This window comes from Canis aureus, chromosome 8 (genome assembly GCF_053574225.1).
Source record: "Canis aureus isolate CA01 chromosome 8, VMU_Caureus_v.1.0, whole genome shotgun sequence".
NCBI lineage: Eukaryota > Metazoa > Chordata > Mammalia > Carnivora > Canidae > Canis > Canis aureus.
This window is the reverse complement of record NC_135618.1, coordinates 48,622,342-48,649,524: the sequence shown is the minus strand read 5'-3', so window position 1 is coordinate 48,649,524 and position 27,183 is coordinate 48,622,342. Positions and strand designations below refer to the sequence as shown.

Here is a 27,183-nt window from a genome sequence, read left to right as displayed (position 1 = left end):
TACCACAGCATCACTTAACCCTATCCTGACTAATACAGTGTTGGTGGGAGGGAGGATCAGATATTAAAAAAACAAAGCACAACTACTGCTACGTACTCACAAGAATGGCTGTAATCAGGAAGACAATGGCAAGTGTTAGCAAAAATGTGGAGAAACCAGGTCCCTCCTATGTTGCTGGTGAGGATGTAAAATGGTGCAGCCACTTTGGAAAACAGTTTGACAGCTTCTTAAAAAGCTAAACGTAAACTCACTTTACAAAGTATCTGCCCTAAAGAAATGAAAAGATGCATTTACACACAGACTTGTATGTGTGAATGTTCACAGCAGTGTTATTCATGGTAGCTACAAAGTTGGAACAATCCAAATGTCCATCGTCCGGCATGGTGTGACCTATCCATACAATGGCATACTAAGGGAACAAAATGCTGATACATGCTACCGTGTAGACAAACCTCAAAAACATACTGAGTGAAAAAAGCCAGATGCAAGATCACAGATTGAATGATTCATTTTTTATGAAATGTGCAGAAAAGACAATTTTCTAGAGACAGAAGGCAGTTCAGTGGTTGCCTGGGGCTGAGAGGGAGAGGGGGGATTGACTGCAGACAGGATTGAGGTAATGTTGGGAAGTGATGGAATATTCCAGAAGCAGATTGTGATGATGACTGCATAGCTCTATACATTTTCTGAAAATCATTGAACTGTATGTACAGTTACAATGGGTCGATACTATGGTATATAAATTCTATCCCAATAAAGCAGTTGAAAAAACCAGACCAAGCACCCTGTCTGGCACATAGGGAAAGCTCAATAGATGTTTGTTATTCATCATTTTAGGAATGAAATTCTAGGATGGAGACTCTACAATGAACAGATGAGGAGTGAAGATCTATGTCCGGTGAAGAAGGGAGGTCTGGCGGTTGGAGTTTGGCAGAGACTGCCATTCTTCCAACTCCAAACTTTGTATTTTCTCTATGCTGACCACCTCCTGCAAAAGCCCAGGGGTATATTTTCAGGGGGATATTTAACCCTGATCCCTGGATCAGGGTTAGGTATCCCAGCCCCAGGCCATTGCTATCTTCTGCTGAGGTTCCAGGGTGCCCTGCAACTGAAACATTTCAAACAGGTGTAATTTGATCTGGTTGCAAAATGTTTTTCACTCCTCACTGTATCCCCATCCTCAAACCTATGCTGACAAGGACAATTCATGTTTTCTATCAATCCTCATCTCAGGCTCCCTTTCATCTTGATCTTCCTGCTCCTTCATGAGCCAGGAGAAGTTAGGGTTGAGGTCAGAGAAAGGTCTGACTTTTAAAATTTTTTTTAATTAAAAAAAATTTTTAAATGAGCTCTGACTCATTATACTAAGGTGTAATAAACATGCCCAGTATATGCAGTTGTCTGTCATGGATGACCATAGCATTTTCAGGTTGGCTGGTACAAGTCCAAACAATTATCATTAAGGCCCCAGAACTCTCCAGGTATGACAAAACTGATTCTGAGAGGCCTTGAGCCCTTTGGGATAAAGTTTGAAGGGTCACCATTACAGTATCAATTGCTGGAAAGATGGAGTCCAGCCCATGACTGGAATCTTAGTCTGTTCAGGCTGCTATAACAGAATATTATAGATCAATGGTTTATAAACAATGGAAATTTATTGCTCATAGTTCTGGAGGCTAGAAGTCCAAGGCCAAGGTGCTGGCAGATTTGGTGTCAGATGAGGGCCTACTTCCAGGTTCATATATGGTCATCTTCTTTGGGTCCTCCCAGGGCAGAAGGGGTGAGAGAGCTCTCTGGGGTTCCTTTTCTAAGGGCACTAATCCCATTCATGAGGGCTCTACCCCCACGACCTAAACTCCTCCCAAAGATCCCATTTCCAAATACTATCACCCTGGGTATTAGGTTTCAAACTGTGAGTTTTAAGAGGATCCAAACCACCTTGGCCCTCTAGTTAGCATTCAGCAGGAAGCACCAGCAGACAAGCAATGATGCATATAGTAGCATTATCTGCCCAACTGGCTTTTTGGATGCACGGCCAGGTCTCCAGCAGAGAAATGTGTGTTTGATCTTTTCTATTCCAGGGCTTTCTCCTGACTACAACATTCTCACAGTGCCTCCATCTCTCTGGCTACTCCTCAGAGAAAAGAGAAAGATTGAATGGTTTCGTGATTAAGTTAAAATTTTTTTTTGTCTCTGTGGGTTTACCAGTTTGGGATACGTCATACAAACGGAATCATGCAATGTGAAAAAAATTGTTTTAAATGAGCAATTAACTCAATCACTAAGATAAAAACTAAGACACCTATGGATGGTAGAGGGAAAGAATGAAAGATAAAAAAGTAGGTGTAAGCAAATGAGCAAACAGAAAAATGATAAGGTTGGTAAGGTATTTCACTCATATGTGGAATTTAAGAAACAAAACAGATAAATATAGGGGAAGGGGAAAAAAAAGAGAGGGAAGCAAACTATAAGAGACTCTGAACTAACTGAGGGTTGATGGAAGGAAGTGGGTGGGGGATGGGCTAGATGGAGGATGGGCTAGATGAGGGATGGGCATTAAGGAGGGCACTTGTGATGACCACTGCGTGTTCTATATAAGTGATGAAACACTGAATTCTACTCCTGAAACAAACAAGCAAGCAAGCAAGCAAGCAAATAAACAAATAAATTAAAGAAAGAACTAGTTCTTTTAAAAGACCAATAAAAGAGATGAACTTCTGGCAGGGTTGCAGAAGACGAAACAAGACAAAATAAATAGCACTTGAGCATAAAAGGGACTAGAAACAAAGACATGGAAGGAGATTAAAGCTAAGAGCATGCTATGTTTAAATTTATGCTAATAACATCTTAGCCCGAATAAGACAACATAATTCATTCAAGAAACAGGCAGAAAAAAATCCAACTAGTCATGGAAAAGACTGATGAAGTCACTGCCACTGTGATTTACCATCTGGGCTCTGATGATTTGGGGAGTAGGGGGCAAATTCTGTCAACCTTTAAGATAAGAGAGAATTTCTACATGATTTAGTTGTTTCCAGGGTCTAAGGACATTTAAAAGTGTCCTAATTAATTCTACAAATCTAACCCAACCCTGATAAGCAAATACTGAGATGAGAAGGTGAGAGGGACAGAGATGCTCAGAGAGAGAATAATACATTTAGGGATAGCACCCTGGGCTGAATGGTGTCCCCCCCCCCCATATCCACTTGGAACTTCAGAATGTAACCTTATTGGGAAATAGGGTCTTTGCAGATGTCATTATTTAGATGAGATCATACTGGATTAGGGTGGCCCCAAACCCAGTGACTGGTATCCTTCCAAGAAGAAGAGAGGAAACACGGAGACAGTAGGAAGAGGCCGTATGAACACCAAGGCAGAGATGAGAGCAACGCAGCCATGTGTCAGGAATGCCAAGCATTTCTGGGAGCCACCAGAAGTCTAATGAAGCAAGGAAGATTCTCCTCCTAGAGCTTCTGTAAGGTGCATGGCCCTACTGACAGCTTGATTTTGGACTTCTGGCCTTCAGACTAGGGAGAGCTGTGAAAGTGTAAATTTGCTACTCATTTTGTGGTATTTTTGTCATGGCAGCCTTACAAGACCAATATAGATTGGGATGCAAGTATTTTTCTCTTTCTTTGGTGATTTCAATCTATTTGTAAGGGCAGAGAATATATGGGAACTTGCCATGTGGTAAGCAAATAAATACAAAAATCCCAGCATTGCTTCCTATTGCAGCTCTCCCCCCAACATGGCCTCAAAGGGCAAACTCAGCAATGAGTTTTCCCCAAGCAATTGTGGGGCCGAGAGCAACAGTATAAAAGGATGTCCATATGCCATATGGCTAAAATACTTAAAACAATAAGTCAAGCTGACCAACTGTGTTTAAAAATTGTTATACTTCTCCATAGACAAATATACCTTCCTAACCACTTGGGAAGCCAAGCTTGGATTTAAAATTCTCCCAGGCTCCTCAGTGGTCTGAGGTGCTACTGTCAGGTGTAAAGACAGTTGAGTGCCCTTATGGCTCCCAGCTCCTTCCTACATCTAATGGGTCTTATGGGAATAGAGTGAACACTCCAGCCCACATGTCCAGGCTTTGTCTATATTACACACAATCTGTTGTTCTTGGTTACTTGTCAGGCCCAAGAATGCAGGCACCTGTAGAGTGGTTCTCCCTTGGGAGGATGGATCTAGGCAAGAGGCCTGAGTCAGCCCTGGATACAGGCTAGAGTCATTTATATAGAAAAATCTGGGGCCCTGGGTATACAGAACATGGTCTAGGGGGCAGGGGGACCCAGGGCCCAGGTACACAGGTCCCCAACATTCCCACCCCAAACAGGCCTGCACTTACTTACAGGCCTGTCTCATGGGTCCTGTGGTCTCCTCACTTGTTGGGGAGGAAGGGAGGCAAAAGAGGGACCAAGGAGGGCCTTAAAAGCAGCCTTGCCTGGGTCTAAGGGAGGGGCTGGTTAGCAATTAGTCATGCTCAGGGAAAGATCCTGCTCTATAGCACACTGAGGACAAATGGACACTTCATTCAGTTTTGTGGGACATCCAAGAAAGGAAGCACATTACAAACCACAGCAGACACTCTTATGTATCTCTGTGCTGTTATTCAAGACCTTCCCTCCCACTGCCCTCTAAGAGCCTCTAAAAAGCAAGATTTCTTTATTGAGAACAATCTAGCTTTAACCTCGCTTCCCTAGCAAATCAGAATCCAAATTATCATCTACCAATGCACAAGCATATCTGAGTGGATGTGATGAAGTTTAATGACCCTTCAAAGCAATGTATTACACTACTTACCAGGGAAAACAAGTAGGGGGTAGTGCTGGTATGAGACAGAGAGCCAATAGGAGAGTTTTTCTGCTAAAAATACCCAAAAATACGGGTACCTGGGTGGCTTCATTGATCAAGTGTCTTTTTTTTTTTTTTAAGATTTTATTTATTTGTTCATGAGAGACACACACACAGAGAGAGAGAGAGGCAGAGACAGGCAGAGGGAGAAACAGGCTCCATGCAGGGAGCTCGACGTGGGATTCAATCCTGGGTCTCCAGGATCACACCCTGGACTGAAGGCAGCGCTAAACTGCTGAGCCACCCAGGCTGCCCTGCCTTTCAATTTTGGCTCTGATCATGATCTCAGGGTAGTGAGACTGAGCCCCATGTCAGGCTCTGTGCTCAGTGTGGAGCCTGCTTAAGATTCTCTCTCTCCCTCTGCCCCTCCCCCAATCGCTTGCCTGCTGTCTCTCTAAAAAAAAACAAAAACAAAAAAAGCAGAAAACCTTAAAACTTATTTCCTCCCTTTTCATAATCATTACATAAAATAGAAAATGGAATACGACTGTATATTTACGAGAATAATATAACATCACAGAGTAGAGTTTAATTCCACCAATTACAAATGCAAGGATGGTTTGATAAGAGAAAATTTATGGATTCATCACACTGGTCACAGAAGAAAACCCTAGCGACTAATAGAATTCAAATTTCTCCCTTCCTGCAATACTCCTGTTAAATTGGAGGGAGGTAGAGGCTTAATATGAAAAATAATAAGTCAAGAGACTACAAAATAGCTAATTGGTCAAATAATTGGAGGCATAAGGCATGAATGCCTAGCCTAACTCAATACATTCTTTTTTTTTTAAAGGCTTTATTTATTTATTTGAGGAAGAGAGAAAGTGGGGAAGTGAAAGAGGGAAAGGATCTCAAGCAGACTCCCCACTGAGCACAGAGCCTGGTGCAGGGCTTGATCTTATGACCCTGAGAACATGATCTGAGCCAAAACCAAGAGTTCGATGCCTACCCAACTGAGGCACCCAGGCACCCTTCCAATTCCATATATTCTGAAATTCTGGGAGCTCCAGACAAAGTGGGGCTCATTGTGAGCCAGGGTTGAACCTGTCAGCCTATAGTTCACTTGCCTGATGTTTAAAAAATTTGAATTCATTTTCAACTTTTCAATCTATATTTATTGATTATATAATTATAATATTTAGAATAGATATGGAGTAGAATAGATAATCATAATTATCTATAATTATAGATTAAATGTATTAAATATGTTTTCATAATTTCACACCACAGATTATACATTTATAATAGATTATAGATTTCATATTAAAAAACAATCTTTAGTATACCTTTTCTTGTTTTTAATCCAACTGTCTGTCAACATGAGGCCTAGTCCCCAAACAGCAGAAACTGGCTGGAGTTAAGTATGGAATTCCCCCTTTGGATACGACATGTGTTCTCCTGTTTGCCAAAGGCCTCCTCTGTCCCAATTCACTCATTTATGTTCCTGGCCTGGGCCCTTGGGCATCTGAATTCTCCAACCTATACTGTAAGATAAGAAATCGAGAAAGATGTATAAAAAAAATTTTTTTTGAGTGATAGTGAAGCAAAGTTTATTGAGTGATAGTACAAAGCTCCCAAAGAGGGAGGGGACCTGAGAGGGTTGCCATGGCGACTTTTTTTTCCATTTGTTTTTATTTAAGTTCGATTTGCGAACATATAACACCCAGTGCTCATCCCATCAAGTGCCCTCCTCAGTGCCCATCACCCAGTTACCCCAAGATGTATAAATATTGAAAAGGGGACAAGAGTCTCATTACTATTTTCGAATGAGGTGATGGCCTACCTGTACTATCCAAAAGAATCAACTGGAAAACCATGAAAATGAATAAGAGTTCTGTGAGACAGCCAGTTATAAAATCCATAAAAATTAATATAGCAGAATAACGAGGGGCTGGAGGAAGAATAGGAGTATAGTCACAAACCGCAATAGCAACAAATAACTTTGCATTAACTCGGCAAGAATTGTGCCAAGGATTTATATGACTCAAACTATAAAATCCTACCAAAGAATGAGAAAAATGACTTCAACACAAGTACTATAAAACATGCCATTTCCCTAATACTGTAAGGGTGTCCGTTATCACCAAAATAACATAATGTAAATCTAATGAAAATCAAAATATAACATTTGTTGGAAACTTGACCGGAAGAGTCTTAAATGTTCATCTGGGAGAATAAATGCCTAAGGATAGCCAGTTAGCCAATAAAAATTTCAAAGAGCATAATAATAGGAAGGCATCTGTCCAAAAAAATACCAAAATTTATTGTAAAGTGATAACTAAACTCATATGATATAGGAACAATCCACATAACAGGAATAGAATTGGAAACACAGAAACATATTGAAGTATAAACATAAATGCAGTATAAGACGAAGGTGCTAATCACATCAGCAAGTAAAGAAAATACTCTTCAACAAAGGTGCTGGGCAACTAGCTAACATTTTTATTTTTTAAAATTTTGTTCACTTATTCATGAGACACAGAGAGAGGCAGAGACACAGGCAGAGGGAGAAGCAGGCTCCCTGCAGGGAGCTGGACACGGGACTTGATCCCAGGACCCCAGGATCACGACCTGAGCCGAAGGCAGACGCTCAACCACTGAGCCACCCAGACACTCCCAACTAGCTAACCATTTTGAAAAATGTTAGCTCCACCACAAACCGACACACATTTTCAATGGGACAGAGATTTAAATGTAAAAAACGAAACAAGAATACCAGAAGAAAATTGAGGGTGGGTTTTATGCATTCTCAAATGAAAAAGGGAATTTTGAAACTATTATAAGCTTTGACAACATATATAATTTTTTAAACCTGAAAGGCAAAAGCACGGACAAAGAGGCATAACACAAATTTAGGAAAATATTTGCAATGTTTATGAAACTTGCTAAAACTCTCCACAGATAATAACTGGCACAGAAAAATAAGAGAAAGAACATTTGGTGGATAAAAAGGGAACTGACACCAATAGGCAATTCACACACACACACACACACACACTCTCTCAGAGAGGGGGAGGGAGAGAAAGAACACACACTCAAGCACAAATGGCCAGAATACCTATGAAAGAAAAACAAAAAACCAAAAACGAACCTCATAGTAATTGAAGAAATACAAACTAGTAAAACCGGCACTTGAACTTAGCGTACTGATGATAAAAGGCAAAACACTCTTCTTCGCCAGGATGTGGGAGCATAGGCTCTCCTGGAGTCTGCTAATGTGAATATAAATGGATGAACCCTTTTTGCAGAGCAATTCAGCCGCATATATCAAAAAGTTAAAACATGTTCTTACTCTTTGCTTAGGAACTCCCACTTATCGAAATGTATCCTGAGAGTGCGATCACAGATGTGCACATAAAGGCTTCATGTGAAAGATGCTCATTTCATCAGTGCTTCTAATAGGGAGCAGTTGGAAATGTGAGGTCAGCAGCATGGAAATGGTTTAAGAAAGCCCAGAGCTGGCTGAGTGTGTGAGAGCACTAGCCAGCGTTCATTCGGATTTGTTGGTGGCTGTGAGGCACAGTTGGTGACTATTCTAGATTTTACCCACACAAGGAGATAGTCTGTATCCCTCAGACTATGGTGCAGAAAAATGTTTTTTTTTTTTACCCTGGAGAAATGGGATATGATGTTAGGCAACCTTCCCCAAAGCCAAAAAAAAAAAAAAAATGCTTACAGAATAGCATCTATAAGAGGATTCCATTTTAAATGGAATATAATACATATGTAAGGAAAGATAGAAAAAAGTTTACAATACATGTCAAAATGCTAGAAATTATAACTCTGGCTAGTAAAATTAGACATTGTTTTGCCCACTCTTAATTTCCAATAACTGCACAAGATTCTAAGTATAATCTATCTTTCTTTCTTTCTTTCTTTCTTTCTTTCTTTCTTTCTTTCTTTCTTTCTTTCTCTTTCTTTCTTTCTTTCTTTCTTTCTTTCTTTCTCTCTCTCTCTCTCTCTCTCTCTTTCTTTCTTTCTTCTCCCTTTCTTTCTCTCTTTCTCTCTCTCTCTTTCTCTTTCTTTCTTTCTTTCTTTTCTTTCTTTCTTTTCTTCTTTCTTTCTTTCTTTCTTTTTTCTTTCTTTCTCTTTCTTTCTTTCCTCTTCTTTTTCCTTCCTTCCTTCCTTCCTTCCTTCCTTCCTTCCTTCCTTCCTTCCTTCCTTCAAGAGAGATAGAGAGAGAGAGAGGTGGGGAGGAGAAGAGGAAAAGAGAGAGAATCCCAAGCAGGCTCCATGCTGGTCATGGACTTGGGCTTGATCTCACAACCCTAAGATCATGACCTGAGCAGAAATCAAGAGTCGCATTCTCAACCGACTGAGATACCCAGGGACCCCCTAAGTATAATCTCTTTAACAGAAGTTCTTTGTATTTTTTTTTGATGTCATGGTCAATACTGGTAGAAGTTACTCCTCGATCAGGGAAGGTAATGTCTAGAAAGTATCTATGGCTAGGGTCAGGATACTGGTGTCAAGATAAAGAGGAGAAGGAGAGGTGTGTGTATCGAGAGACTTACATGTGAAGATGTATGGAAAACCCCCAAGTGATGGCATTATGGTCTTTCCTTTTCTTTTCCATGGTCCAAAGTTGGTGAGATTATATATATGTTTATAGTTGGAGGATAAAATGATACAAACTAATAAATATAAGAGCCAATCATGGTTATAAATCCCCCCAAGGCCTGGCCCTATCACCCCAATATCTTGCTCCCCTGCCGTGGATGGGGTTTATCAAGAGACACCTTAGAGAAAGTGAAAAGAAGTATAAAAGATTGGTACAAGAATATATTAAGTGCTCCTTTAATAAGAGCACAAATGGAGAAAGATGAGCAAAAACCACGGATATTTCTTAGGAGATAAGAGACATATTTGACCAATCACATACAAAGAGGTGCTCGGCATAACAGGTGAAAATGCAAATCACGATCACAGTGAGGTCCCATTTTAAAGACAATCCATCAATGAACATGAGAAAGATCTGATAATCCCAGGCATCAGGGAGGGTATGGATTGATCCATTCTTATGCTGATGCAAGTGTAGATGGGTCCAACTCCTGCAGGACACAGCTCGGCATTGTGCCCTATCGTTGGACATACACATACTATCTAGCTCAGCCATTTCATCCTAAACATGTATCCAAGAGAAATGTGTGCACATGTGTAAGACCAGGTAGGAAAGAACTGTTTACCATATCAAGAATCTGTGCACAGTCCAAATGACTGACAGGATTGGTGGGTAGACTGTGGTATATTCATCGAACGGAATAGTACAGACAAGCCAGAAAAAGTGAATGAGGGCAACATGGGGCAATAGAATGGATCTTACCACTATTGGTTACATATGACATGATATCTTTTTTATAAAGTTAAGAATGACATGTATGTACATACACATACATCCTTTCGAAAATCCACAGAATACGTATAAAAAACAATGAGATTAAATAAAGCAAGGGAATACTGAACACATAGGTCAGGATGAAGTTTCATTCTGGGTGGGAGAAGCAGGATAATAGGGTTGGGAGGGTGGACCTCTAGGCTTAGATGTAGGTTATCATCTTATGATAGCTTTTTTTTTTTTTTTTTTGCAGGAGGTGGTAACTTCGTGAGTACTTTCTGCATTATTCAAACCAACAAACTAAATCAAAGCAGGTTGTGCATGGATCACTGGGGAGCATGCTTCACAAGCCAAGATTATGAGTACTCCAATTCCACGTAGTGGCAGCTCAGTTAAGAAAAGAAAAACACAATGGGGGCACCTGGGTGGCTCAGTCAGTTAAGCATCTGCCTTTGGCTCAGGTCATGATCCTGGAGTCCCAGGATGGAGTCCTGTACCAGGCTACTTGCTGAGCAGGGAGTCTGCTTCTCCCTCTCCTTCTGCCCACTGCTCCCCCTTCTTGTGTTCTTCCTTTCTGTCAAATAAATAAATAAAATCCTAAAAAAAAAAAAAAAAAAAGACAAAAAAACACAACCTTCTGTTAAACCAAAGTTAGAAGGTGGTAAGAGAAATGAGATTATTGAGAGGAATCATAGAAAGCTTGACTTTGGGTGACACATTGAAGATGTCTTTGGAAGAGACCCAGAGGAAAGGTTTGAAGCACCAACTAAAAGCCACATTACAAAGATATGCCTCCTAAGTAGCCCTAAGGAGTACATTAAACAGACCTACCTGGAGAACGTCTTTCCCTTTATAAAAATTCTCTCCCATTTCACAGGTACCCTCTGGCACCACTCAGGGACACCAGTGACTAGCCCGAAGATTCTGAACAAATAGGATGTGGGATCCGTGGCTTTTCAAGACAACTGAACTCTCTCGTCTGCTCAAAAGACTCAGCTCACGCTATCTCATTCCTACAAGGCATTAAATGTGAAATAAGGCCTCGCCTGGCAGCTTGCCACGACGGCTACTCTTACCACTTCTGTAACCTGTGCTCACAGCACCCAGAACCCCATAATGCATAGCACAGCGCTTTGAAGGTTTGGTCATTTCCAGGCAATGAGTGGGTTTTTCTTTTTTCTTTTTTAATATAACTAACACTTGACTATAATTCTGTTATTACAGATACAAAGCCTGGTTCTGCTTTTTAGACTCTTTAAGAGTCTGGGAACAAATAGCCTGTCACTCTAGTCTATGGGCTATGTTCTACTTTTCGGGCACACAGTAGGCACCTCATGAATGTCTGCTGAGCAAACTTGGCCTCGTTTTCCAAATAGTAACATGGAAGATGTGCTTACAAGAGAAAACACTTGCTAAGTGAAATATTCCTCCTACAGATTATATTTCTATAGCAAAGAAAAATGATCTAAAAAGGTCTGAATGTATTTACCGGGGCGGGGGGGGGGACGTCAAAACGAGAGTTGAAATTCAGTCCTGTCTTCGGAGATTAAGGACACGCCTGTCCATTATATGTGAGATCAGCCGCGGTGGCAAGGACACCACTTCAAAGTGCACACAGAATCCAGGGAGTCTGAAAATAACACGCACTCACATACCCACCCAGCACCCACACACCCCCACACCCTCAAATATTCCATCTCCTGGACACTCCTACACAACAAACACACACACTCTCACACAACACACATTTGGTGACAGTGACTTGGCTGGGAGATCAGGGATTTAAGGCAGAGCCCCTTTTATATTAATGACCTTCTTGTGAAAGGTGACAGATCCCCCCCACTTTATTTATTTATTTTTAAAAAGATTTTATTTATTTATTCATGAGAGACACACACACACACACACAGAGGGAGGGTGCAGCAGAGACCCAGGCAGAGGGAGAAGTAGGCTCCATGCAGGGAGCCCGATGTGGGACTCGATCCCGGGATCCCGGGGTCACGACCTGGGCCGAAGGCGGCGCTAAACCACTGAGCCACTCAGGCTGCCCAGGTCCCCCCACTTTAATGCGTAACATTGAATTGATTCACCAAGAGACAGCAGGGGGAACAGACACATGGAAACGTGAGAGAAACAGGTAAGCGGTGGGAAGCAGGTGCGCAAGGAGAGTCACTCTTCGGGCGCGCTGAGCGTCTATTCTCTGAAAGGAGAAAAAGTGACATTTTTCTGCTTGCAGAAGCAGCACAGCAAGTCCACGGACACCCCCCCCCCCCCATTTTCCTAACTGAGGTCGTTTGCACTGAAACCTGGGCCACCCTGCCCCTCAGGGCTGCTCCTCGCTTCGTTCCACCTGCCCCAGCTGCTTGGTCCTTTTGCACCATCGAAAGGACTCACATGTTCACCTCTCCCTAAGCTAAGTCGCTCGCTGGTGTGCAAGTGTGAAGTCATTCACGTGTGCGGCACCTGTTGGCACAGCCATCGGTGAGCCGTCCTGCCCTGGGCCTGACCTGACTTGCATTCGCAGAACTAGGAAGGCACCTGGGGCTAAAGAGCCTGCAGCGGCCTGGAGGCTGCCAGGGAGGCAGCGAGGGGCGGGGGGACCTCAGGGGTGCTGCTTTGCCCTTGGCGCCCCAACACCTGCCCCCACTCCACACCTGTTGCCAGCCTCTACTTTACCTGTCCCCGCTGCCTTCCTTCCTGCAGGAGGACTGAATAACCCCCTCGCCTGGCAACGCAGGCTCTGGGAGAGCCGGGCTGGGGAGCAGCCTATCAGTGCCAGGTGACATGACGTCATGCTCCCTTCAGGTGTGTGCACTTGGTCTGCCTTTGCACCCAAATGCCGAGCCACAGGAGGGGAGAGATTGGGAGTGAGGGGGTGGACGGAGGGTTTCGTGATACATCACGATAAAAATGAGTTGGCCAGGTTTGTTTGTTTGTTTTTTTCCCCTCCACTCAATTTAACTGTATTTCTTCCTAAAAAAAAAAAATCTTTGAGTAGTTCACATGCAATAAACTGCACGTCCCTAAAGTGTACACTTTGATGCTTATTGGCACTATGTGTATGTTGTGAAGCCGCAGATTGCAAACCCTTCCATCAACTCTAAATGGGGTTCCACGGGGTCACGGCCAGTTTTAACCTCCAATGTGAACGCCTTTTTGGTCTGGGTGGGTGGGTGGGTGGGGGTGGAATTCGACACCCCCCCTGCCCCCCGAAGCCCAGGGCCTCACTGTGCGAGGTCACTGATTGAATCCAAGAAATCAATAGCAGTCCCTGCCCGCCACCCTCTCCTTGCACCCCATCCACCTCTTCCGCACAGAGCACAAAAAAAAAAAAAAAAAAAAAAATCCCTTGGACCAACAAAAGCCTCCCGACTTCCAGGCTGACTCACCCACGGTCCTGGGGCACATACTCGGGCTCTGATAAGAGGCAGTCTGTCCTCCGTTTGTTTATCATGAGTCATGCCGGAGACAGGCAGCTACTTTTCTTGCCTCTCAGGTCACGGTTAGGCAAGAATCAGAGGCAGAGACACCCCCATTCAAAGCGCAGTCATCCCGAAAGCGTCCTGCGACTCCCGCCGAGCGAGTTTGGGGACTTGTGACTTAACGGAGACACCTGCTGGTGGAGACGAGGAGCGCCCCAGCCCCGGCTTCGAAGGGGGTCCCCTTTCTTCCCCACGCTCCAGCTCCGAGCGCTGCAGCTTAGCAGCTCCGAGGTTTGCAAGCGGGATGGCAAGAGACAGCTGAGGTTCTGTGCATCCTGCCCAACAACCCCCCAAATTATTAGTGACAGGGCGGGGGGGGGGCGGGGGTCACAACTTTCAGCCTATGCCCACCTTGGAGTCATTAAACACGCAATTGCTTCAGTGAGGAACCTTCTCCCAGCTGCCAACCCGCCGCCGGTGGTCAGGCTCCAGGCCCCGAGCCCGCCAGCCAGTTGTGAAGGCCCCCGGTGCAAATGGCCCAGCTTTCGATTTATTTAGTCCGTGCCTTCTTGGCCTTGACTGAAAATTCCTGCACACGAGTCCTGATGGGAGCGTGGGGGAAATGTTTCAACTAGAATTAATGTCACGATCCAGTGGACGTAAAGGAGATCTATCTGCTGTTTCAAGGTATTGCGGCAAAATGCTCTGTTTGGAGAAGAAATCACCATAGCAACTCAGCCGCCCCAGTTACAGTAAGCTCAGGGCGACCAAAATAAAAATCCTTACCAAGTCTTAGCATTGGCTGGGGAGGGCTGCTTGACCATCCCGACCGTGTTTTCAGGCGACATTAGCCTCCTTGACGTTTGGTTTCATAAATCGCTTGCAAGGAGGGATGCTTTAAATAATTATACAACTATACAGTCAGGTTACAAACGGAGGGGTTCTAGGCCATTCCCTGCCTGCCAGCTTAAACACGAGCCAACCTCACTGCCAAACATCAGCGTTGTGTCGTTAAAATAGGTTTCCGCAAAGGGCTCATTGTGACTTCTGGTGGCTGGCCAGTCCTGCTCTAAGTTGGGGAGGGACACGGTACTCTAACTGTAAGATGTGAAGAAGAGGCAAATCCATACAAAAGTGGGTTTTCCGTGTGTGGGAGGAAGAAGAGCAAAATCACTCTTGTCTCCCTCCTCGCCTCGGGATGCCCCGCAGTGGGTTTTGCTTCCATGAATGATCTGCTGTGCCTCTAGCATCTTCCTTCTTTTGCTCTGCTCCTTCCTTCTGATCACCAGCATGCAAAATCACCTTCGGAGTGAGCTCGCCTCTCCTCTTTTTATCCAGCTGCACTGGGACCTGGCCTCCTCCCACCCCCGTCTGGTGTTGGCCCTCCAGTTCCCTGGAACTGTCACCCAGGACCCCCCAGGGATTTCTAAGGTGTTGTCCCTGTCGTAGTCTGAGGCCACCGGTGCACCCACGCTCAGCTCCCAACCCTTGTGGGTCACTCCCATGAAATTCCTGGCCGTGTTCGATTCTGGTGCCCACGAGAGATTCAGGATCTCTGAAGAGTCGGCCTCCCCTATGTTCTCACCTCCTAGATTTGGGTATGTTCTGATGTTCTGGTTTGCGTGTTAACCATTTAAATGGCGTCCTTGGTTCTTGTTTTTTAAAATTTATTCATTTATTTTAGAGAGAGAGAAAGCATGAGTGGAGGGAGGGAATGGGTAGAGAAAGAGAGAATTTCAAGCAGACTCCCCGCCAAGTGCAGATCCCAATGCGGGGCTGGATCTCATGACCTGAGCTGAAATCATGAGTTGGACGCTTTACCAAGTGAGCCACCCGGGTGCCCTGTCGGTTCTCACTTCTGCACAGATGTCATCAGCTACACCTTGAATTGAGATTATCTGCCGGACTATTGGTTATTTCTAAATCAACCTTGTTCAAAACTGAACTTTACCTTCTTTCCGAAATGATCACGGCCTTCCCCAGACTCCTTCTCTTCACAGCATCATCATTTTCTGAGCCTTGGCTTAAAGCCTAAATAATAATATAGACTCCTCCTTGGCATCGATGTTCTTTGCCACATTCCTCTTCAATACTTGGCCTTCTTTCCATTTCCAAAGCTCTAATCTTAGTTCTGGTTGTCATTCTCTGTCACTTGGGTTGTTGCCACAGCTTCCAGAATGGTCTTTCTACCTCCAATCCTTCCTTTTAGGTGTCAAGGTGCTGCAGAAAGAAAGTAGGCTTTGGGGTTTGAGTCCCATCTCTGCTATTTGCTTCTGTTGTGACTTTGATTTCTTAATCTCTCAATCTTAGCTGCCTCATCAGCAAAGCAGGGAAGATCCCTACTTCAGGCTGTGAGGCCGTAGTGGAGTAACATATATAAAACATCGAGCATGTTGTAAGTGTTCAATTAATATTTCCATTTTGAACTCACTACTGCCAGACTGCAGTTGTAAAGCAGATTTCTTGATCATGCCCTTCCCTTACTCATTCATTTCCTGCTAAAATGAGAACAAACCCTTGAAGCCTAGCATGCGAGACCCCTATGATATGGCCCAGTGAACTACCCCAAATCTGTTTTCAATTGTTTAAACACCACCATTTTTCTCTCTTTTTAAAAAAATATTTTATTTATTTATTCATGAGAGACACAGAGAGAGGCAGAGACACAGGCAAGAGGGAGAAGCAGGCTCCTCACAGGGACTCATCCCTAAACTGGGATCACATCCTGAGCCAAAGGCAGATGCTCAACTGTTGAACCACCCAGGTGTCCCCACCATCATTTTTTTTCCTGTTTCTTTGCTAACGCTCTGGACATGGACTTGTGTGCACTACCTGCGTCTGTCTGATGAAATTGTAGCTGTGCTGCAAGACTCATCTGGAGCCCTACCTTCTCTCTGAGGCTATTCTGGATTCCTATACCTGGATATGACGTCTTCCTCTGACCTCCAGAACACTTCTACCTTGCTTGTGGTATTTTACTTATTTTACTTGTAATTACTTGTTCATGCTTTTTGACTTCTCTTCACCATAGGCTGAATGTCCCTTAATGCCATGGGCTTTTGCAGCATCAAGCCCAGAGACAGCCCTTTGTCTTCTGCAGTAAATGCCTCACGCCGAAAACAAACCTGCCCAGTCATGCTTCCCTTAGTCTACTAAACTATCTGCTTCCTTAAGCTTCTGCTGGGCGTCACCCTTCCCAAAAACAAAGTTGCACAGAAAAGCAAAGCTCTCAGTGAAAGGCATGCTCACACTGACACCAAATTCTGTTAGAAAAGGGTCCCCGCATATCACCATCTTCATTAGACCTGGTCTATTTGCTATTTTCATGAATCCCAGGAAACTCTCTTAGTTGAAATCACAAGTTGATTTTGCTTACCTGACTCCCAGGCCCTCGGGGAGCAGTCAGTGCTCTTCTGGTATAGAAATACCTTCCACAGGCAAGTGAATCATTGGGAATATCTAAAATTCCTCTTCTTTCTCCTTTTCAGGGGTCAGTTTCCTGCCTCAGTCAGGGGCTAGACAGAAACAGAACTGAGATAGAAAATTCAGGTGAGCTTTTGTAAACAGAGAAACAGAGGTCCACTGAGCATCTTAAAATGAGTCTACAGTTCTTAAATATTTAATTTATAGTTCGTAATATTACCATCTTAGTATCAAAGTACAGTTCTTAAATATATATGAGTATATATCCATGCCTATGTATAGTATCCATCTTCTAGTTTATGAGGTTTAATTTTAGGTTGAATGAGGCTGGAAATTCAGTTTTAGCATCATATGGGAGCTCACATTGGCAACACCACTTGCAAAGCATAATTTTTCCAGAAAGTTAGAAATATGACTCTCATACAAATAGAAAAAAACCCAAAAACAACAGAAGTCAATGACTTTATTAGATTCAATTAATGAGGAAACCAATAAGATGTTAGGACTGATTTAAAAGAAAATTAAAGGCTCAGAGATTTGTAGCTGGTCCAATGAATGCAGAAATAAATTTGCTAATAAATGTAGAACCGGTTCAGGTCCCGCTAGGCAATACTCTTGCAATGCTACCTAGGCAACACCCTTGCAATGCTACAGAACAAGAATCACTTGTATCGCTGTCGGGGTTTCTACAAGTTAACTTCTATTCTCATACAGTTGCAAAATAGTCAGTAAGAGGTACCCAGCCCTGGAAATCAGATGACCCCCAGGTAGTATACGCTACTAGATGACATCCAGCTCTTTTTTAAATTTCATTTTATAAGTAATCTCTGCACCCAGTGTGGGGCTTGAACTCATGACCCCGAGATCAAGAGTCACATGCTCCACTGCTTGAGCCAGCCAGGCACCCCAACAACATCCAGCTGTAAACAGAAAAGGTACTCCGTATGCTCTTTGACCGATTTCCAAATTCTACATATTTGCTTTTGACATTATTAACCCAGAGAGGCACGGAAACAAACCAATTTGCTTTTTTTGTGACACATCTGTAATTAGGTATCTGGAAGTGGACCACTCATCAGCAGTGTTTCATCATGGGCTCTGGGGTCAGACTGTTTGGGTTCAAATCATGATTCCATCATCTACCAGGCAAATGACTTAACCTGTCACTTGGATTCACTGCAGCAAAAGAGGCTTTTAAGTGATAGTACTTTTAGGTCTTTGTCACGACGATTATATCACTACTCCTAAGAAAGGGTTAATTATTCTACCAAAGCCTTAATTCTGACATTAAAACATTTTGAGAAATAACCTGTCTTATGCCTTATTAAGAAGGGATTGGTCCTACATTTTAAAGCAGAAACCAAAATAACTACATCATCAAAATGAGCCAATTAGTCAACTAATTTAATAATAATTAAACTTAAGAGATTACAGTAAATTCTAGATGTGTCAAGAGGATAATTTACTTTCAACTTTGACGTTGAAGGAACAACAACAAAAAAACTGTATGAGTCAGGGGCGGCAGGAAATTAATCTCTGTTGAGTTAAGATGTTCCAGGCATTGTGCTTACACATATTCATTACATGTCAACAAATGAGTGTTTTCAGAAGGAGAATAGTCTTTTTTCTCCCCCTCTCTAAGGGCAGATGTACAAAATAAAAAGCAGTAAGGGAAAAATAACCCAAAGAAAATTATGCTAAGGCCTTAGAAAGTGGGTTTATCACACAAGTCAAACGCAAAAGCAGGGGTTGGAAGAACAGTTCAGCTTTAATCATTTATTCTGCACAACAAAAAGCACATTAAATATTCTCTTCATTTTAAATTGTATTTACCAACATGTTGGAAATATGATGCGCTGGGAATACATGTTCTTTCACTATGCATTGTTATTTTTACTTTGCCCACAAAATGCTGAGGAAAATACTGAATAAATACATTTTATTAAAAACACACTCACACACAACTCCTGTTACAAATTGATAGAAATTAGTTATGTCTCCCTCCCATCCAAATTTTGGCTTACATACATTCCCTTAAATCAAAAAACAGCAGTGGTGTGGCTTACCAAAAACCTGTGGATATAGACGGTTAAGTCCTGAAGTTTGGAATTGGACAGGAAGTAGCAATAAACCAAAATAGAAAGCAAAATAATGAAGAAAAATGACAACTCACGTTGAAGTCTGGATACATTTTAATATATTCAAGACTGAGAAAAGAACTTTCCTAAACTGTTGGTTTTTAAAAGGACATTTCTAGGCTAAACTGAGCAACAAAAGAGAAGAGAATTTCCCTAAAGAAGTTTTCTGAGCCAAAGGAAAATCAAATTATGCCTGAAAAACAAAAGCAAAGACTAATGATGTCTGTCTCACCCACTTCTTCGGATTTGCTTCAGTGTAGACTTTCCTGCTGAAGGCCATTTATTAATTCTATGTTCTGTTATCTCAACACAACAAAATCTAGACTTAACCCTCTGTGTCCCAATGGGTTGATGAATGGGACAATTATCTTCAGTCCCTTATGAGCAGGGAAATGGCATTTTGGATCTACTCAAACATACAGCCTCCTAAGCCCTAGACTGAAGAAGTGGCAATGTCCTGCCAAAAGGACACTATTTACATGGCTGCTATTAATACATAAAATGATTACTTGCATAATTTTTTTTAAAAATCAAGAGGTACTATGATTTAAGCAAACAAGGTTGAAAATGATTTCTCTCAGCTTTCATACACTCTGATTTTTATGCAAAAAAACTTGGTAAAATAGAATAAAGCTGATCTCAGGCTTTTAAAAAAGGTTTTTTAAAAAGCTAAGCATGAGTTCATAAGTAAACGGGATGTTTACTATTCTGAAAGAAAAAAGGCAAAGGTAACTATGATGCTAGGCAATAAAGTGATACATTAATTTTGCGAATTCATGCATTAGTTCCTTTGCCAAAGATTCTTAGATTATAAAAATGTGTGAAAGAATTTGGTAAAAGTCAGTACATAATGGTTCTATTGAAGGTTTTTCACCATTGACGACAGCTTAAAATAGATTTATTTAGTTGGAAGGGGAAGTGGTGGTGAGAGCCTTGTGTCTATAATGAGCATTTTCAAGTTCATTAGAGACTACTATTCATAATTCAAATACACAACGAAACAGCTCATCTGTCTTTCAAATGTCCAGTACGTACAACAGCAAAAAACAGAATCCAAGAGAGGGAGACACCGGCTCTCTAAATACAATTAAGACTGTATTCTACGTTGTACGAGATGACAAGGGCTGTTTAAAATGGTGGCCTTATGAATACAGCTTATTTCTGAAAGCTTAAATTGGAGTGGAACCCATATAAACAAATGCGCTATGTTCCAATTTGCCTTTTCTTGTAATGCAAGAACATAAGGCAGGTAGAATTATGCAAGAAAAACCAGAAACTATACACCACGAGTAGAAGTGCTACAATAGGATGAAGAAAAATGGTGATAACCATCTCCTTTGGAGGTGTGACGTTATTTTTAATGTACTTTTCACTCCGACTGGACTCTTAAATCAGTACATAGAAGTGAAAATTAACATATGTACCCGACATCTCGTTTTCTAGTCTCCAGCGTATCTTTTTAACCTTCGGACAAAATTTAGTAGCCCTACCTTTTAATCTACTGTAAGCTAATTTTTGTTTCCTGTCCTCTTCCCAATTCCTCAGATCACTGTACAGAGATCCATATAACAACATGGTTCCCTGAAATCTCTCAACTCATTCTTGCGGTGCCCTTGTATAGAGTTTGAAATCCACATCTACTTTAGCAGTATTAACGTAGGCTAACATACCGAGAGAGCAGGAAGTCAACACGAGAGGTTCAGCTTGGAGAGGTTGGTTGAAAGAACTTCCGTGAAGGTGAAGACCATTTTGTGTTATGTGGTCCAGTGTCTACTCTGAGTTCCAACACCGTGATGAATAAAAACATGGCTGATGCGGAGGAAAACGTGTAACTGTGCACGGTATGGCTAGCGGGGCTGATGTCTATATTTGCACCAGCTCTTGAGGTAGAAAATTTACTACTCATTACTAGATAGGAAAATAATACCTACGTCAACAATGTTGAAATAGAAAAGTTTAAAAACTGCACAAAGATGCTATGAAGGTCCCTGTATGTACACTTCGGTAAAAAGCTAACCTAACTCAGTTGGAAGGTTTGAGAGGGAGATGGTTTTGTGAGTTTTTAAATATGTCTATATTTCTCTAGAATTCTTATCTATTCTATGCATTGATCTTCCATTTACTTTTTTAATTCCTTTATCTTGACTCCAGGAAGGAAAACCAAATCTTAAAGACTTGGTGGGCCATTCACTTGCTTGTATGGGAGTCCTCACACAGATGCAAGGAGCCGCTCTGCACAGAGGCACGAGATGGAGTGGGGGGCACCAAGAGGTGAGCTTAGGCTGCTTGGGGAGAAGATCTGGTGCTGGTGGCCTCAGGGCATGTGAAGAGAGGCTCAGGAAAGAGGAAGTCTCAAGAGACTCTAGGCATTTGGTGGGCTCAGAGGTCTCAGATTTAGTAGGTTAAATATTTGGAAACTGAGTGTTCTAAGGACTCCTTCACTTTAACACCATCAAATTCTGGAAAGAGATAATTCATCACATGTCTAAAAACGACTGGCTTTGCACAATCGAGCCACAGTGCATGTTACATACACTCAGGGGATTAGGACGTTAACTGGCGAGGTGTAGAGGTGGCTGTTTTACAACAGCAGTAGGAAGTCCTGAGGAATTTGAGTTAGGGGTAGAAAGGTGGATGAACGTGCTTGAGGGCAATGCAGGGAGAAGTGGTGAGGGAGAGCAGAGGGGTGTTCTTCTGTGTTTTGGGGCCCCTCTGAAGAAAGATGGTAAGAATGTGACCTTGCGTTTTATTGGTTTGCATTAGAAACATAAACTTCTGCCTGTTTCAAGAGTGGCCTTCTATCAACACCTGTGGACACCTCACCTGCTCCAGACCCACCTCACTTAAGAACCGAGTGTGCTGACCCTGGCCTGGACAGCGCAGGGAGCCAGGAGAGCGGGCACAGCAGAGTAAATACAGGGCCTGAACGCAGAGTTCCAGGAGGAATCTTGGCCTCTGGGCCACAGAGCCAGGAAACAGATGGCACAGCCGTTCAGCGCTGGAAGACAATGAAATTCTGAGACGATCATTAATTGCGACCTATAGGTGCAGGCAAAGAGCAGCTGGGAAGCCCAGTCACGGGACCAGGAGATGGCCGTCTCACGGTTCATTTCCTCATTTTCCCCTTTGACAGGACCTCTGCATAGGAGGTGTGGATGAAGTCATAGAGCTGCTTGGCATTGCCCGCGTTGCCCAGAACACCCACCAGCTGGTCCTGCGACAGGCTGGCCAGTTCTGCGATGTTCTTTACATGATGCATCAAGGCACGGCAGTTTTTGGCATTCACCCCTGGCATCTTTAACAAGAAGTCCTGGGGACCAGGGTTATACTTTTCTGACTCGGGGAGCGTTTCAGAATCTGCCGTGACAGCCATGGCCGTGGCCGCATCAGGCTGTGGCTTGTTTTGCTTCAGCTCCTCGAACAGCTCGGCGGTGGCGTGAGGGGATGGGCACCAGAGAATCCGGAGTCTGGGGAAGTGGAGCGTGAGGAGGGTGAGTTTGGAACTGATGTCGTTGCTGGAGATCTCTTGGTGGAAGGCGCCCCGGGAAGTGAGGGAGAAGGGCTTCCCGGGGTCAAACTCTATCAGTAGCACCGGGCGCTTGTAGTAGCGGGACATGGAGATGCATTGGCCGTACAGGCGGCCGTTGTTTAAAGAGCCAATCAGGTCACTGATGCTCTTGCGCTCCACGCACATTTCCGGGGTCAGAATGTAGTCTCCGACCTCCAGGGTCACGGGCTCGATGTCGATGCCCCGACGGTGGATCAGGGATGGGAGTTCACTGCGAAACTCCCGCACGTCCACCACGATTGTTTGCTGTGTCCTGTTCTGCTCCTGGCCGCCTAGGAACAAAAAAGCACCACTATAAGTGATGTCACTGAGGAAGAGCTCACAAAGTTGAATAGAACAATTAAAAGTTTAAAATCTGTAGTTTCTGGGGTGCCTGGGTGGTCCAGTCGGTTAAGCCTTGGACTTGATTTTGGCTCAGGTCATGATCTCAGGGTCCTGGGATCCAGCCTGAATTCGGGTGCCCTACTCAGTGGGGAGCCTGCTTCTCTCTCTCCCTCTGCCCCTTCCCCCTGCTTGCACTCTCCCTAAAATAAGTAAATAAATCTTAAAAAAAAAATGTGTTTCTGTTGTCAGCCTCTGAAGCACGGTAACATAATATCCCATGTTGTTATTCCTCATTTTTCTGTGTTTTCAGAAAGGTTTGTTTACAGAGTAAATAAAAGAAATTTCTCTTAAAACTAAATAGAGCTGCTAGGAGAGTCATGATGATTCACAAACATCAGCGTTTGCCATCGCCCTCTCTCTGGTGTGGTCCCTGATGGTTGCACTGCCCAAGTTCTACTGACCATCGTACTCCTAATTCCTATGACAGTCTGGCACGTACTAGATGCTTAAAAAGGCTTGCTGAGTAAACTGCCTTATAAGCTGTTGTGAAAAATTCTGGAGCCGTTAGCGCTTTTACCGGTGAGTCTGGATGTGGAGAAAAAGGAAGAAGCCAGTAGAACAGGACTTCCCATATTTGAGCGTGCCCAGAACTGCCTGTAAAGCAAATTAAAGGTGGTTCTATACTCAGAATAATGGTGCTGTAAGATGCAGATGTCCTAATCCCCAGGACTGTAAATATGTTACTTTATGTGGCAAAAGCAACACTGCAAATGTGATTAAATTTAGGACCTCAGGATTGGGAAATTTTTCTGGATTATCCAGGTGGGCCCAACGGTCCTTACAAGTGAAAGAGAGAAGCAGGAGGGTCAGAGTCCAAGCCACTGGCTCTGAAGGTGGAGGATGGGGCTGGGAGCCAAAGAATGCAGGTGCCTCTAGAAACTGGGAAAGGCAGGGATATAGATTCTCTCCTCCAGCCTCCGGGAGGAGTACAGCTGGGGCTCACGCCTTGGTTTTAGCCTAGTGAAACCCATGTGGACTCTGGAATTTTATGACAATAATTATGAGATAAGGAGTGTGTGTTGTGGTGTTAGAGCAGCTGTGGGACAGACTCAGAAGGACAGACTTCTGTAAAGAGCACCTGTGTGGCACCTATAGGCTCAAATCTAGCTTCCTCCGTTCGGCCTGACGTTCTATATTCTGCATGAAATGTCATCAACCTATCTGAGTTAATAAAGACCTTCTTTAAAAAAAGACCTAGATGCTCTGAGGCCATGTTTCTCAAAGCATGGTCCAAGGACCACTGATATCAGAAGCTCCGAGATGTGGGCCCCGTTTCAGATCCACTGAATGAGAATTTGCACGGAGTGAGGACTGTGGCTGCATAGCTTTGACAAGCCCCGAGGCATTCCAGAGGATACTGGATCCAGGAGGCCCGTGGCTCTAACCCGGTCCTCACTAGAGGGGAAGTCAACTCAGTAGTATTGTGTTCCTCTGGCCACTTGGCTGATAGCAGCCGCTGCCATGGAGGGATGAGGTTTCGGGGAGAGGGGGACTGTTTCTGGGTTCCGCTGCACTTGGAATTCAGCAGCTCTTGCTGGCATGCCACGGTTCAGGCGCCGCACGGCAACGAGGGTGCCACGCACCTGGGATGTGAGGAGGTGCCAAGAAGCAGCACACGGGGGCAGGAAGCGAAGTGGGGATGCGCTCCAAACAGCTCCTGTCTAATCTGAGGGAAAACGGCTTCTTCGGGTAAAAATAAGAACCTCGTTGCCATTTATAAAAGTTTCTTGGCAACGGTACATTCTGAATCTCAGCCAACCAACCAGGTTTACAAGCAGCGCTGGAATGTGACCGACTTTGAGGCTGGGGTGCCTAGAACAGGGCCCCCTTATTTCACAGATGAGGAGCCAGGGGTCTGGGAGGGCCGCGTGGTGAGAGAACGGTGGCAGCGCTGGCTCTGGGGATGGGAGTAGGCACCCATTTTTACAAGTTTGTGGAGAGAAACCACACCTCTACAGAGAAGCTCTGGAACCTATCCTCCCTCCCCCGGCCTCCGTCATAGGCACCGGGAGCGCTTGGCCACAGGATGGGACTCACCTGCTTTCCGCGTGTCGGTGGGGGTGCCTGCCACTGCGGAGCCTCTTGCCAGGTCCAGGTTCCCTTCATCCCTGCCTTCCCTTCCCTCTGGGACAACCATGCTTGCCTTCTCCCTGGGGAGGACAACATTTTAAACTTTTTTTTTTTTTAAATTTTATTTATTTATTCATGAGAGACACAGAAAAGAGAGAGGCAGAGACACAGGCAGAGGGAGAAGCAGGGTCCAAGAAGGGAGCCTGACGTGGGACTCAATCCTGGGACCCCAGGACCATGACCTGAGCTGAAGGCAGACACTCAACCACTGAGCCACCCAGGCATCTCCATTTTAAATATTTTTTGAACTAATTTCAAAATTCCAGATTTTAATCTTTTATTGATTATAATCAGAAAATGGCCACAAGAGCGTCAAGATGAGAAATGTGTTAGATAAACCTACACAGATGAGCAAGGGTAAAGCAAGGAGGAGGAACTTCTTGGTTAGGTGCTCCTTCTAATTTTCCAGAGTTGTTTATTTTCCATCCTTTATGTCCTTGAAACACTTTGAGACATGAAATAAGCAGGTAAAAAAATGCCACCAATAGGCTGAGACTTTTTATAAAAATAGGCTAACGTGGTACTGAGCATTAAGAATAATTTAAATCGGGCCGCCTGGGTGGCTCAGCGGTTTAGCACTGCCTTCGGCTCAGGGCCTGATCCTGGAGACCGGGGATCGAGTCCCGCATCAGGCTCCCTGCATGGAGCCTGCTTCTCCCTCTGCCTGTGTCTCTGCCTCTTATTCTCTCTGTGTCTCTCATGAATAAATAAAATCTTAAAAAAAAAAAAGAAGGTCTCTTCCATTAAAAAAAAAAAGAATAATTTAAAGCATTTATATTCCAATGTGTTCAGAGTAAATCATTAATAGGAATGGTTAAAGACTAATGATTAAGAAAATCAAAGCACAGATGACAGGACTTCGATTTAAAAAACACCAGGTGGGAGGCCCCATTAAACACTTGCAATTCAAAAGGCAAAATCCACAGTAGGACAAATTTCCCAACAGAGATTTAAACAAACAGATAAATAAATAAATAAATAAATAAATAAATAAATCAATAAATCAATAAATCAAGAACTCAGTTTAGGTGATAGAGCAGCATGGATTCCCTCACTCATAGATTTGTCTTAAAAAAACTTTCTGGAGTGCTCCTACCCGAGGTGCTAGGAGCTCTGGATATACATATGGTTACATAGTAATTCCTGTCTTCAAAGTAGCTCAGTATCTCACACCTGGCTCAATCATAATTAAGATTTGTTATCAGGGGCTACAATCATGACAATGTCCTCGATAACCAGAGAGTGAGGAGGCCAGGCTTGCCATGGTCTTATTTGTCAAAACCAGGGAATTACGTTATCATCAATCCATGAACCAGCAAGCGCTATGTGTCCGACTGGTGCTGGGGTCGGAGGGGAAGAGGGAATGTATGAGGCTGGCTCTCTTCCCTCATGGGGTATGAAACTGAGTAGGAGAAGCAAGAACAGGCAGGAAACGATGGTGGCAGTAACAGAGCCCGGGTTACGGTGACACACAAGGGGGATGGATCCTCAGGACTCACTCATAATTTCAATAAGGAGTTAAACAGCACAGATTTTCCAAGTAAAGGAAATAAAACCAGATGGATGGATATTCCAACCACCTTGGGTAAACGATGTGTTAGAACAGGGCACTACTCGAAGATACCACTAAAGAACAGAAATTACAACTTTGAGTTCTATACTCTAAAACAATATACAAACGCACAGCTATTTTTAGTATGACATTTGGTAACTAGTTCATGCAAGGGGCCGGGCACGGTTCCAGGTCCAGGTTGCCTCAAGATTCTTAATACGGGCGGCAAGTGGGGCCTGCTGGACAGCCACTCCTTACTGCTCCGTGATACCTCCTAGGCTCCAGTTGAAGACAAGAGGCAAGGTATCCAGACAAGTTCTTGCTCTTCAATTTCTTTTTCTTTAACATTTGGGATTAATATTGGGATCTCT

The 27,183-nt window shown here is 43.5% G+C and overlaps 1 protein-coding gene across 5 annotated transcripts in view; it reads right to left on the bottom strand.

Moving 5' to 3' along the window:
- Positions 1–8,947: 8,947 nt before the first annotated feature.
- The window catches only part of ERCC4 (ERCC excision repair 4, endonuclease catalytic subunit), a 42,979-nt gene continuing 24,743 nt past the window's right edge, over positions 8,948–27,183 (bottom strand). For 2 of the 5 annotated variants that reach the window (XM_077906687.1, XM_077906686.1), the window contains 2 exons: positions 25,168–25,280; positions 18,790–23,018 (listed from right to left, as the gene is read on the bottom strand). In XM_077906687.1, the coding sequence (XP_077762813.1) occupies positions 22,285–23,018; positions 25,168–25,280 (847 nt within the window). In that variant the 3' untranslated portion in view covers positions 18,790–22,284. Of the gene's footprint in view, positions 12,396–12,871; positions 13,169–13,584; positions 14,220–15,568; positions 15,838–16,993; positions 17,149–18,789; positions 23,019–25,167; positions 25,281–27,183 lie in introns of those variants that run through there. The other 3 variants (XR_013384951.1, XR_013384949.1, XR_013384950.1) reach the window with 3 other exon arrangements.